This window comes from Belonocnema kinseyi, chromosome 1 (assembly GCF_010883055.1).
Source record: "Belonocnema kinseyi isolate 2016_QV_RU_SX_M_011 chromosome 1, B_treatae_v1, whole genome shotgun sequence".
Taxonomy (NCBI): Eukaryota; Metazoa; Arthropoda; class Insecta; order Hymenoptera; family Cynipidae; genus Belonocnema; species Belonocnema kinseyi.
The window spans coordinates 71720515-71735099 of record NC_046657.1 but is presented as its reverse complement, the minus strand read 5'-3'; the positions used below and the strand labels follow the sequence as shown (position 1 = coordinate 71735099).

Here is a 14585-nt window from a genome sequence, read left to right as displayed (position 1 = left end):
ATATATGTGTCTCAATTTTTTCTAGTGTCGAATAGTCTTAGTTATTGGCCGTTGAAAAGCAGTGTCCCGGTAGTGGCGTTTTGGCCGTTTAAGGGTTAAGTTGACATGATATGAAGTTGGTTCTCTTCGCCGCTAACAATTATTTTGAAATTCAATAATATTTATAAAATTCAAAACACTGGTGCACATACTCAATTTTATTTATGCAAATGTAGATAGGAATTTGCAACTTTGATAAACTACAAACTTTACGCTGACACACAAATCAAATCACTCATAAAACTATGTAAAAATTGTGAGTTTATTGCGTCGGTAAGTTTTGTGGGTAAGAATTTAAAATTTTCAAATAGATATAAAAAAATGTTATACATTTTGAAATAATTATGCAAGACTCAAAAGTAATTTCATTCCTAAAATTATTAAAAGGTTATAAGTGACTTTTTTCAAATAAAAGAGTTGAGAATGCAAGGAGGAAGCAAATAAATATTTTCCATACGACCACCGTGAGACCCTATCACTTTTAACCTGCAAGTTCTTGCACCAAACGTTTCTTTACAGAATTATTTTTTCTTCTGATTTCGAAGTATTTTATACTTGAAATAAAAATAAAATATCGAGCACTTTTTTAAATGGGTAATATTTAAACTAGCGATCAATTCTTTTTTACATATTTTAAATTATTTTTGTTTAGAATTATTATTTTAAATTAAAAACTGAATTAAAAAGTACTATAAAAGAATTAAATAAATCGAAAACTGTGCGTTTTACAGATGGTTTTAAAAATCAGAAAATATTTATTTGTCACTGAGGTTATTGAAGCGTTTTTCAACTCAAAAGTTATTAATTTTTTATAAGCTTTAGATCGTTTTTAAGCGAATAACATTTTTAAAGAAAAAAGTATCGAGCCCTTTGTAAAACAAGTGAAAGTCAATTATTTTTTGCATATTTTAAATTGTTATTTTAGGAAAGCAATTCCATATTCAAATATTAGTAAACAATGTATGATCAAAGCATTCGATAAATTAAAAACTTGTGGTTTATGTAAATTTTTGTATAGCAGAACATTATTTTTTGTCATTGATGTTATTAAAGAATTTTTGTATATGCAACTTTTTATTATTATTCATTACCTTTGGGTCGTTTTTAAGCGTTTTAAATATTATTTTTCATTAAAAATTAAGTAAGAGAGTATTATATGCAATAAGAGAGTTGGATAAATTGAAAACTGCGCATTTTATAGAGAATTTTTGTTTATTGCTTATTACTTTTAGATATTTTATAACATTTTTAAATATATTAAGAAAACAAAAATTTAGAGCCTTTTTTGAAATAAGTTCCACAACGTTTAGTTTGAAGATGGTTGAGGCTCACCATAGGACTTCGTACGACACTGCCTTGAAATTTTTACTCGATATTTTGTCACCGAGATTCAAGTGCTTCGATAGCGAAGTCGGTAGAGCGCGCGGTTCGGACACTAGTTTAGGTAGTTTTTTTAGGTAGGGTTCGAATCCTCGTGGAGTGCGATTTTTCAAAGAGATTAAGCGTGCGATTATATTTGTAAGTAACAGTGTGCGAGAATTCCGATCCTTCATATTCTTATATTAAGAAAATATATTCTTGAAGTGTATCGGAAATGATTTCTAGGAAGTGAACTATGTTCTGCATTTGAATAAATCTCCATATGAAGTAACACACTAAAGTTTAAGAATAATAAAATGCGATATTCTATCTAAGAATACATTTTCTCAGATTAAAAAAGTACGCTTGTTCCAAGCATACGGTAGCAAGTATTTATTCATTTGGAACAAACTCATATTCTATCGTCCCCATTCGTACGTGCGATTGACTTGAATCAAGTAACATTTACTTGATTCAAGAAGAATTTTTTTTCAGTCTAGAAACTCAGCGCGGAATATTATCTATTGTCAATCTACTGTTTATCAGATGATCAGAGGACTTCCCAAGTTTCCACTTATTCCCATTTTAATTAAAAAATGTTCACTGATGCCAATTTGTGCTTTTTCCAATTGGTCTTGTGTTATAAACTATATAACTATCACCAGAGGGTTTGTGGCAGAAATATAATGTTGGTTGTAATGGGAACAAGACGAGTGCAATTTCGTCGCATGATGATTAATCCTTGCCCCCTTTTTCCTTAGACACCCCGCGTAGAAACAGCAATAGCGAACAGGCCAACACAATGCAAAATGCATTCTCCTACCTCGTAATATCGTTCTATTGTCTGCATACGAGTTGCTTGCACGCTAGGCTAGGGCAACTTTCAAGCCTCTCGATGTACTTCAATGGTCCGTCTGGAACCGGAAGTGCTTTGTGGCGTCAATTATTGCAGTTCAAATTTGGCCTCGACGATATGCTTTCCCTCCATCCCTTACAACCTACAATTTACAACTTACAATAGTTTTCATCATTTTCATTACGATCTATAACGATTGGTTCATCTTAGGGTCCGTTAGTAGATAAATAAGGTCGTTTCTAATCCAAGATTCCTATTATCGACTTGTTACCGACATCGAGATCATTCCGCAGCTCACGTGGTTCATGCCCGTCCTAAGTTTCTAGAATTTTCTTGTGAAGTTATAAAATGATATCGCGCTATTGTAACAAATTTTGCGTAAACAACTTTAAGGTTATTTATTATCTGAATTAGTATAGTTATGAGAAAACCCATGCTAAACTATTGCTTCTTTATTGATAATACATTTAATTAATTCGATAAATAAAGTAATTTTTAATCAAATGTATTATCTCTAACGAAGCAATAAATTAGCCTATTATATATAGTAATGTAGATATTAATTAGCCTTGAAGTTGTTTACGCAAAATTCGTTACTCACAATTGCGTAATATCATTTTATGACGGCTTCGGTACAGTTCGGGGAATATTCTAGAAAATTTTTACGGGCACGAACCACTTGAGCTGTATTAATAGAAATTTCAGCCGAAAATTATGAATTTTCAACAACAACAAAAAATATATTATGTAGTTGATATTTTATCTTAGAAAAAATGTTCATTTTAAATAGGAAATAGATGAATTGAACCAAAGAAGATGACTTTTTAACAAAATAGTTAAAACTTCAACCAAAACAGATTTATTTTCTACCAACCAGTTGTCTTTTAACCAAAAAACATGAGATTTCTACCTAAAGAGATAAATTTTCAAATAAAAAAGGTGAATTTTCAAAAAGGGTTACATTTTTAGCCAAGAACGATTTGTTTCACAAAAAAATTCAATAAAAATGTCAAGTTTTTAAACCAAAAAGAAGAATTTTTAACCAAGAAGATTAATTTTCTACCAAGGAGGACGAATTTTCATGAAAATACTTGAATTTTCAACAAATAGTTGAATTTTTGACCAAACGAATGAATGTTTAGGTTAAAACCTTAGTTTTTAACAACAAAAAAATCGTTTTTTCCACAAAGTAGTTCAATTTTCTATTAAAGAGATGAATTTCTAATGAAATGATCAATCTTAATCCAACAAAAAATGTATACTTAACCAAGATGTATTCATGATGAAGATGTATTCTTAACTCAATCCAAAAAGACGAATCTTTGGTTTGAAAATGTTGCTCTTTTGGTAGAAGCTTTATCTTTCTTGGTTGAAAATTCGTCTTTGGTTGAATTCAACTGTCTTTTATTTAAAATTGAAATAAAATTTTGGATTAGTTAGCAACAGTTCGATTTTTTATTGAGAGTCCATCATTTTTTTTTATTAAAAATGTAACTATGTGGTTGAAAGTTGAAGTTCTTTGTTTGACATTATTTCTGTCGTTGAAGATTGAAATTCTTAGTTCAAAATTTATTTCATTGGTTGATAACTTGACTATTTTTTTTTAATTCGTTTTTCTTTTTGGTTGAAAATTTATCTTTTTTATTTTAAAATTCGATCTTTTGGTTGAAAATTCAGTTTCATGGTTTGAGAATTCAATTATTTGGTTAAAAAGTTAACTATTTTGTTAATAATTCGTAAATTTTGCTTGGAAATTCTAATTAATGCAACGATTTTTCCAAAAATGCATCTTTCCGTTAAAAAATTCAACTGGTTTATTGAAAAATCGTCTTTTTGGTTGAAAATGCAATGTGTTTAGACTTGAAATCTTAGAAATTTAAAGCATATCATAATCAATAAGCATTCATTCTTTAGCCGATTATGAATATAATTTATTCATATTATTATTATCATTTCTTTTTATAATTTATTCCTTTTAGCTGAAATTATTTTACTAACCAATTAGCTCAATCTTATATAAAATAAATATCTTCACAAATTCATATTGAAACTTTCAGCAAGACTCATTCAGTGTGCTATTGCCACCCTTTTTATCGTGTGAATATAATCCTCAGGATCCTTCAGGGAGTCGTAATCGACGTACGTTTTCGGTTTGCAAGAAGAGACGGTACTTTAGAAACTGCCCTACCGCACTTCATCGACCGTTATCCCCATAGGGTTCACCAAAATTGCCATTTCAGGAATTTCCATTATTCAGCATTTTCTCCCCTTATGTAACTCCCTGTCGTCTATTGTTTCCCTTCTCTAAACATAACTTCACAGTCGTAAAAAAGGTACCTTATAAAAATGTCTGCTAGAAGTCTACAAGTAAACTAATGTAACGAATTTTTAACGACATAAATATTTTTCTACTATTTTGAAAATAAATTATAAAATTAGTCAAAAATCTCTCATCTACTCTCCTTTATTTCATCTACTTCCCCTCCCCTACTACCGCTCCTCATAAATCCCTCTAATTTTTTATCCGCTCACTTTACCTACTACCCCTCCCATCATTTACCCAACTTGCCCTCTCCTTTCTTCTTCTTCGCTTACTTCCCCGACTTTTGTTCCTCACTCTGTTTTCGGCTACTTTCCCTACTTCTCCTACCCTCCCATAATTCCCCTCTCTTAATATTCCTTCCCTCATATCCTCCTTCACTTCCTATCCTTTCCCATTCTTGTTCCTCCTCTACTATACCTCCCCTTATGTCTCCTAAATCCCATCCTCTCACTTCTCCTACATTGCCTTATATCACTTCCCCCGCTTCTAGTCTCCTCACTCCTCCTACTTTCTCTCTCCTCACTTCACATTCCTTTCCATATATCACCACCCCCGACTTCTCCTTAGTTTCCATTCTGTCCACCTCTTCCTTCCTCTGACCACCTCTCCTCTTACTTCTCATACTTTCCCTGCTTTCACATAGTTCCCCTCTTCTCCTATAATTCCCATCTCGTTATATACTTGTTCTCCTATCACTCCCCACTTCTTTCCCTTCCTATACTTCCCCCTCCTATACTTCAAATCTCCACCTCTGATACTTTTCCTTCTCTACTCTCACTCCATTACTCTCTGCTACCATAAATCCCTTCCCTACTATCCATCCCTTTCATCTACCTACACTTCCTATCTCGTTCGATACTTCTCCATCCTTCAATTTACCTCCTTTCACTTTCCCTACTATCTCTCCGCTCATTCCACTCCACGACCCGCTTCTCACCACCACCACTTCTCCAATTTCCTCTCTCATCGCTTCGCGTACCTCACTTCCTCAAATCACCCTCACTTCCCCTGAATCCCAACCCCTCATTTCCTCTAAATACTCTTCCCTCACTTTCCCTATTCCCCCCACTTTCTCTACTTCCCGGCTTACTTTCTCTCCTCTCTCTTCCCCTAGAGGATTTTAACATATTTCAGGGATTCTAAAAGATTTAATCAGATTTTAAACGTTTTTGCTACTATTTTTCAAAATTGATACTACTACTGATACTACTTTAAACTTTTATGATAAGCCTGAGGCCTGGAATTAAATAAACGATGACCCTCGACTTTAGTAAAGGGCCGAGAACTTAATTTTCCAAATTCCCTGATTTTTCCTTGACTACTTTTTCATTTTCCTTGATCATTAATATTCAAATACCAGCATTTTAATCTTGTAATATTTTTAACATATAATCTTTTATAAACGGAATAAAACAGTATTTCAGATACACAAAAGAAAATTTCGAATTTAATCATTCATTTTAAATTTTAAAAATGTATTTTTTAATATAAAAGATGTTTTTTTAACCAAATACTTGAATTTTCAACAAAATAATTGAATTTTTAAAATAATAGTTACCATTTCATCCTGAAAAAATAAATTCCCAACAAAAAGGTTTCATAGTTTATATTTCAATGAAAAAAAAAAGATGAAAGCTATACCAAAAGAAAAGAAAAATTTTTAAAACCTAAAAGGCGAATTTTCGATAAATAGAGATTTTTCACTCAAGAAAGAAATAAAAGCTTATTTAAATTGTTGATCTTTCAAGCCAAAAAACGATTTTTCTCTACACAAACTGAATTTTCAAATCAAAACATGACTTTTCAGCAAAAAAATTAATTTGCCAAGAAACTGATGCATTTTTACCCAACAAACATGAAATTTCAAACCAAGAAAATGATTTTTTGTTACTAAAAAAGGAGAATTTTCAACTAAAAAAGATCGATCTTAAAAAAACGTAAAAGTTACAGTTTCCTTAAAAAAAGTTAATTTTAATAACAAAAAATGGCTTTCCAGCGAGAATTTTCAACCAAAAAGTTGCATTTTCATAAAAAATTATATTTCTACTAAAACAGATGAATTTTTAAATAAAAAAGATTTATTTTCAAAACAATAGTTAAATTTTTTGATAAAAAATATTTCAGTTGACTTTTTACGTTCAAAATATGAATTTTTTAAAAAGAAATAAGTTTCTACGAAAAAGAATTGAATTTTCGACCTAGAAAGACGATATAAAAATATAAATTTGAACAAAATAGTTAATTTAAATAAGAAAACAGCAACAATTTTAACCAAAAAGTACGACTTTTCAACCAAATTTTTGGATTTTAAACAAAATAGTTGCATTTTTATCCTAGAAAGATGTCATTTCTGCTGAAGCAGGTATGAATTATAAACAATAAACAATAATTTAACAAGATTGTAAATTTTTTAGCCAAACAGTTGCACATTTTCAAAAAAAAGAGTTGAATTTTCATCCAAAAAGATTTCAATTTACTTTTTAACACAAAAATGCGAATTTTAAACAAAAAGAAAATTTCTTATGAAATAGTTTAATTTTCAACAAAACAGTTGCATTTTTACCAAGAAAGAGACAATATTTATACTGAAAAAAATGAACCCTCAAATCAAAAAGACCAATTTTCACAAAAAATACTTTTCATCCAAAAAATATTTCAGTTGACTTGTCAGCAACAAATTATTAATTTTAAACAAAAAAGTTAATGTTCTACGAAAAGAGCTGAATTCTTAACCCTAAAAGACGAATTTTGAACAAAACAATTGAATTTACAACCAAAAAGGATCTCTTTTTTAGAAAGTTGTTAAATTTTCAACCAGATAACCCCTAATTTCGCTTTAATAATTTTTCTACAAACATTTTTTTCTGAGTTATGGAAAGAAAAATATAAAAAAATAATGTTTGTCCACTACTCGAACTTTTACGTGATCAAATAGCTAAAATCACAATAAAATAACTGCAAAACATTGTAACACTTTAGTTTGTCATCCATTATTTACTTGATTGATTTTTTCTTTCTTTTTTAAATTATTAATTAATTTTACCTGTTTATTCTAGTGATGAATATTAATGAATGCCTAAACAAATTTGCACGATGAAATAATTATTTGATTTATCAATCTATTGATATCTGCAAAAATACACAATCAAAGAGAAAATGAATTATGCGAGGACAAGACAATGTTCCAATACTGATTGAATTGAATTTGCTGTAGGCTATAAATGCTCTATTGATTTTCGTCGAATTGTTCTACTAACGCAATTCGTCCTTGCAAAATATTTACAAAGTCTGATTTTATATTATATTTATTTTCGAATCAGAAAAATCCTTTTAGTTTCCGATGTTTTACCAAGGATTTTTTATTACTTATAGGGCAACATTTTTATTTAAAATTTATCAAATTCTGTAGAGAATCGTCCTCGGTCGGTAGGGGTGTGTGGATAATGCAAGTACCTGTAAAACTTGAGAGTCGATAAAATGGAACTCTTCGATTCTTATCTATGTTATCATTCAAGAGTAAAAACTTTCCAATGATATAAAATGTTATGATAATAAAATCGAGGTGGATAAATATTCCGGGAAATCTACTTTTTCTGATGTTGATTTTAACCAAATTCATTTGACAAAACAACAATTTACCTAATGTTTATTTTTTAGAGTGGACTTTTGGCCTCATTTTTATTTCTCCGCATTGCAATTTATCATAAATTTTATTTTTCCCAATTACTATTTCCCCTTATTTTTTATTTCTCGAATTGGCATTTGACATAATTTCTATTTTTAATTGGCCGAATTACCATTTTTCTTCGTTTTTATCTTTCCTAATTTCTATTTACCGCATAATTTTTATTTTACCGCTTTGCCATTTGTCATAATTTATATTTTTCTGAATTACCATTTCGCAGATTTTTTTCAAATTCGCATTTGTCATAATTTTCCGAATTACCGTTCCGCATAATGTTTTGAAAAATCAAAAATTTTTTCTATAAAATCTGAAAAAATTTCATAGTGTTCTATCATTAATTTCGAGACATTTTTAATCTATGGAACTTTTTTTTAAACTTTGAAGTTTTTGAGAAAAACAACGATGATGAAAAAAAAACAGTTTTTGGTACATTTTTGAAGAAAAAACATATATACAAATTTTCTGTTAAAGTTTAAGAATTTTGTGCATCGATTATTGAAGAAATTTTAAGATATTAACGCGTTGTATGGCTGAAAAAAAAATTATAAAAATAAAAAATCAAACATTTTTCACTATTTTTGTATACAAAAACCGCCATATTTAATTTTGACGTCAAAATATTCGAATTTCTACTTGGATTCGGATTTAGCTGACCCAAAAACATAAGGAACAGTACTTTTAATCTATTTTTTGTTTTGTTATACCCATAAATTTTTCGGTCAAACTCACGTTATAAAATTGATAGCTTTGGTCGTTCATGGGTTAAACCGAATTTCCATTTGGCATCATTTTTATTTTTCCAAATTAGTTTTTTTCTTAATTTTTATTTTGCCAAATCACCATTATCCCAATTTTTCCTAATTACAATTTGCCCCAATTTTTATTTTTCCAAATTACAATTCGTCTTAATCTTTATTTTTCCGAATTACCAATCAACATAATTTTCCATAATTAGCACTTGTCATCATTTTCATTTTTATAAATGACAAATTCCAATTCGGAAAGATAAAGATGGTGGATGGCATACCGGAAGAAAACAAATTATGCCAAAGGGTAATTAATAAAGTAAAAATTATGACAAATGGCCATTTGGAAAAATAAAAATAAAGGCAAATGGCAAAGTAGAAATTGTGGAATATTCATGGCCCCATAATATTTTTTCCGAATTACCAATTGTGCTAATTTTTATATTTCCAAATTGCAAATTTGTCCTAATCTCTATTTTACCGAATTACCATTTTGCATCGTTTTTTTCTGAATAAGAAAAATGGTAATTTAAAAAAATGTAAATTATGACAAATAGCAATTCGGAAAAAAAAGGAAGTTCTTAAAATATTAGAAAGACTAGTATTTTTTCTCATAGATTATATTTGAGAATTGATTCAGATTTTTAATATAGAACCGTTGCTTTTTCTGTTTTAGCGAAAAAACAAAATGGAGCGGCTATGCGAACAAATAGTTTGGGCTCTGGAGCCAGAACACCACCGATCGAAAGAAAAAGCAAATTTTCCGCCCTCGGTAGATTATTCAAACCTTGGAAATGGAAACGGAAAAAGAAATCGGATAAATTCGAAGCTGCTTCTAGATGTAAGTTTGTTTTTTAATTTTTAATTTATTTAATTTCATACTGAAAAATATAAATTTTCAAATTAAATTATGTCAGCAAATTTAATTGAACGATTGAAAAAGAAAAGCATTTAAAATAGGAACATTCAAAAGTTGAAATCTACGCCTCGGGTAATTTTAAATGGAACACATTTCAAGTTGAATAATTTTAAATATAATTTTTTTTGCCCAATCGTTCAAGTTCAAAAGGAAAGCTCCAATTGCGTGATTTAAAATTTTTTAAATTTGAACATTTCGAAGCAAAAATCGGCGGATGGGACAATTTTTAATTGAATTCAATAATTTTTAATTGAAATTTTGAAGGTTTCAAAGTAGAATAATTAAAAATTTGACTTTAAACTCTGAAATTTTTTAAAATTAAAAATTACTTTTGAGTCAACTTTTGTTTTAAAACGTTGGCTACTTATTTGTTAAGTAGAAAAAATCAAGATTTAATTCAATTCAATTTTTTCTTTAGATAACAAAAATAATTTTTTACAATTTTTCTACAGAAAAATTAAATGTTTCATTGATTATATCAGTTTGATAATTTGTTTTATCGGTTTATGGTATTATCATTAATTAAGGAGCATTTAGGTGATTCTAGATTCCACTATATTGATGAAAAAATTGTTTATTCTACCTGGTTATTTATTAAACCTTGTAGTTCTTCGTAAGTTCTTGCTAATAAACAGTAATAGAAAATAAGGCAAAACAATTGTCTGATTAAAAGAGGATTTTAAGAGGAAAAAATTAAAGAAATAAAAATTATTATATAATTGCCAAATGTTTAAATAATGCCCAAGTATCTTAAACAAAAAAATATTACTCTTAAAGTTCGTTACATCCAGAAAATTCCATGGTAAAATTTTTAAATATTCAAATTTTCATTTGATAATTACCTGTACTTGTGTCGAACAATAACAAAAAAAAAAGTTTCAACTCGATATCCTTATCAGACCCTGAAAGTTATCGGAAAATTTTGCGACAATTACAATTTTCATTTAAACCATCGGTTTTTAGATTTTCTTTCACTAAATATTCGCACTCGATGTGGACAATATCAAAAAAGTTTCAATTCTAATATTCTTATCGGACAGCTGCGTTTTGTCTACCCACACACATTGAAAGCGTGAAAGGTGCGTGGGTTATAATAGACTTTTGTTCGAAAAGGATATTAAATTAAAACTTTTTCTAGTATTCTCCGACAAGTGCAAGTAATTAATGAAAGAAAATCCATGAATCGGTCGTTCAAATAAAAATTCGAATTTTTCAACAAAAATTATATAGGTTTCAGAGTGGGTGGGTTATTTCATTATTATTATTATTATTATTATTATTATTATTATTATTATTATTATTAATATTGCTTCATTATTTTCTATTTAATCGCGAGCAATGAAAAAAATTATTTAAGAATTAAAATTTTGTTGTAGTTTCATCAATAAATCTCGCCGAGCTAAATTACATTCTAAACTTAGAATATAACAGTAATTTAATTAACAATTACAATAGCAAGTTCTAAACTTTCGCCGTCCTTAATTTCCACTTTGACCTTTGTTGATTCTGAGTCATAAAATTTAAATGTTTCATATTTTTCAGCTCTCGAGAGAAGAATTTCCTTTAATAAAAATTAGAATGAGAATTAAAAAAAAATCTCGTACAGCTTTCAGAGTACGTGGGTTATTTAATTATTATTATTATTTGTAGAATCTGACAGATAAAATTTAAATATTTAATATTTTCTAGATCTGTAGAAACAAATTTCCTTTAAAAAAATTATAATTTTTCAAAAATTTCCTATAGCTTTAAGAGTGCGTGGGTCATAAAATTTGAATATTGAATATTTTTCAGCTCTCGAGAGAAAAATTTCCTTTCGGGCTAAAAGAGAGGAGTTGGTGCAAAAGGGAATATTGTTACCAGAGAGTCCGCAGTCCCCAATTCCGGAAAATGGTGAGCATTTTGTATTTTAGATAAATTTATTTCTTTCTTTCAGGATTGTTATAGGTCAGGGAATTCTGGAAAATCAGGGAAAACTTGAAAGAATCAGGGCATTTTCGATCATTTTTCTGAAATTTTCACCCCCCCCCCCCTACGCACCCCCCGCATTGTGGATGAACATTTTTTCCTAATTAACTGAAAACTGTTTTTTAGTTGGCACTTCAATTCTTTGCTTAAAAATTCGTCTTTTTTGTTTTAAAAACTCATCTCTTATCATAGAAATTTCAACTTTTTTATTTAAAAATGTAAAAGCTTGGTTGTAAATTAAAATATTTTGTGTTTGAAGTATCAACTATTATATTTTTCGTAGAGAATTAATGTTTTTTCATTGGAAATTGAAGTACTTGGTTCGAAATTGAACATCTTTATTAAAAATTCATTTTTTCGGGTTTTAGGTGATGATTCATCATTTTAGTTGGAAATTCATCACCTGGATTGAAAATTTAATTATTATAATAAAAATTCTTTTTTTTTAAATTAGTGTTTTTAAATTCATATATTTTTTTAAATTCCCTTTTCTGTTAAAATATAAATCTTTCCACTAAAAATATAACTATTCAATTTTTTTTACGAAGTGTATCTTTTTCATTTGAAAATAATTCATTTTAACTATCTACTTAGTCAAAAATTATTTTTCTTTTTTCAGAAATTTCGTTGTTCAAAGTTTGAATATTTTATTTTTTTATTTTAAATTGAAAATGTTTTTTTTTTGTTGAAAATTTATATTTTAATTGAAGGTTTAGTTATTCTACCTTTGGTGTTAGTTAAAAATAAACAGTATAATAAATATTCTTCTTGGTTGAAAATTCAACTATATGGCTAAAAATTATTATTTTTTTTATAATTAATCTTTTTTGATAGAAAGTTAATTTTCATGGCTAAAAATTTATCTTTTTAGTTGAAAATTGTTTCTTTTTTATCATTTAATCTTCTTCTTACGAAAATTCATCTATTTTGTTCCAATTTTTATTTTATTTTTTTATTTAACATTAATTTTCTGGTTGAAGATTTATCATTTCAGTTAACAATGTACTTATTTAGTTGAAAATTTAACTATTTTTTTAAATTACTTTTTTTGTAGTTGAAAATTTATTATTTTGACTGAAAATTTAACTATTCTATTTTTTCTTAAAAATCCATATTTTCTAGCTAAAAAATGGGAAAAAGCTTGAAAAAATTCAAAAAAGCTTGGTTTTGTAACTGATAATTCAATAATTTGTGTAAAAATTTAAATATGTTTGTCCAAATTCTATTTCATTAATTTTCAGTTTATGATTTATTCTTTCTTAACATTTTTTATCCTATCAGTAGTTAAACTTTCATACAAAAAATTAATTTTCAATAAAAAAAATGTTCTCGATAAAACAGTTTAATTTTGTACCACATAGTTGAATTTTCAAACCAAAAAGGCTCATTTTCTATGAAACGGTTGAATTTTCAATCCGAGGATATGAATTTTCAACAAAAAAGTACATTTTCAACAAGTTTGTTGCGTTTAAAACAAAAAAAAGTTCATTTTTCAGTTAAAAAATTCATTTTTATTAAAAAAATAACGCAAATTTGTTACTAAAATTATAAATCTTCAATAAAAAAATCCACTTTTATGAAAGTAATTCAACTTTCAACCAAGGGGTTAAAATATCAATCTGAAAAATGAATTTTCAATTAAAAATGTATAAATTCATATTTCAACAAAAAAGAGTTTAATTCAAAATAAAAAACAGTTCTATTTAACCAACAAAGTCAAATCTTGACAATGAATGTTCACCAAAATACTTTAATTTTTAACAACAAATTTTTAATCACTAAAAATTAATATATTTTGGTCGAAAAGCCACCAATTATTTGAAAATTTATTTTATTTGATTGAAAATTTATGTTTTGAAATAAAAATTTGACTATTCTATTTTAAGTTGATTTATTTTTCCTAGGTGAAAATTCATAGATTTAGTTGAAAATTCGACTTTTTTATTGGAAAAAGTAATTTCATTAGCTGAAACTTTATCTTTTTCGTTAAAAATTAATTTTTTTGTTTAAAATTTCGTCGTAACAAATAGTTAAAATTGCTACGAAATTGTGGAATTTTTGAGCCAAAATAAGAATTTTTTACAAAGCAGTTAAATTTTCAACAAACAAAAATTAATCAGTCAAGAAAAAAAATTGCAACAAAAATATAGCAAAGGGTGTGATGTTATTTCAAAATTTATTTGAATAATTTTCACTTTAAATTTTCTTTATAAAAAGTTTATTTTTATTTTTCTTAACTGAATAGTTGATTTCTTAATTTTAAAATGATTTAAAAATATAAATTTTCATTTTTGCTTCAAAATATATCTTCTTTAGTTCAAAATTCCATTTCTTGATTAAAAGTTGAACACCTTTGATAACATTTCATGTTTATTGTTGAAAATTTAATACTTTTTTTTCTTAATTTTAATTTTCTTTGTTAAATTTGATATAAAGTGTGCAATTAAATTTGGTTAAGGGCATGTGACACAGCTAAATACCTATATTACCTACCTCACTTTTTCCGTTCACTGAATGTTTTTTTGAACTTAAGAACTTTTTTTGTAAATAAAATATCGAGCTGAAACTTTGGAAGATTTATTAGGGTTCAATAAAGTACGTTTAGGTACTGCATTTTGGTAGGAACTTCACTGAAAATTATTTCATCTTTTTTCTGAACCTCAACATTTTGTGAACGTTCGAACTTTTTT

The 14585-nt window shown here is 27.6% G+C and overlaps 1 protein-coding gene across 6 annotated transcripts in view; it reads left to right on the top strand.

Annotated features, from left to right (window-relative positions):
- Window positions 1–14585, top strand: part of LOC117168748 (phosphatase and actin regulator 4B) — a 326157-nt gene that overhangs the window by 114337 nt on the left and 197235 nt on the right. For all 6 annotated transcript variants that reach the window (XM_033354515.1, XM_033354526.1, XM_033354494.1 and 3 more), the window contains 2 exons: window positions 9685–9849; window positions 11722–11820. In XM_033354515.1, coding sequence (XP_033210406.1) covers window positions 9685–9849; window positions 11722–11820 — 264 coding nt within the window. The remainder of the gene's footprint in view (window positions 1–9684; window positions 9850–11721; window positions 11821–14585) is intronic.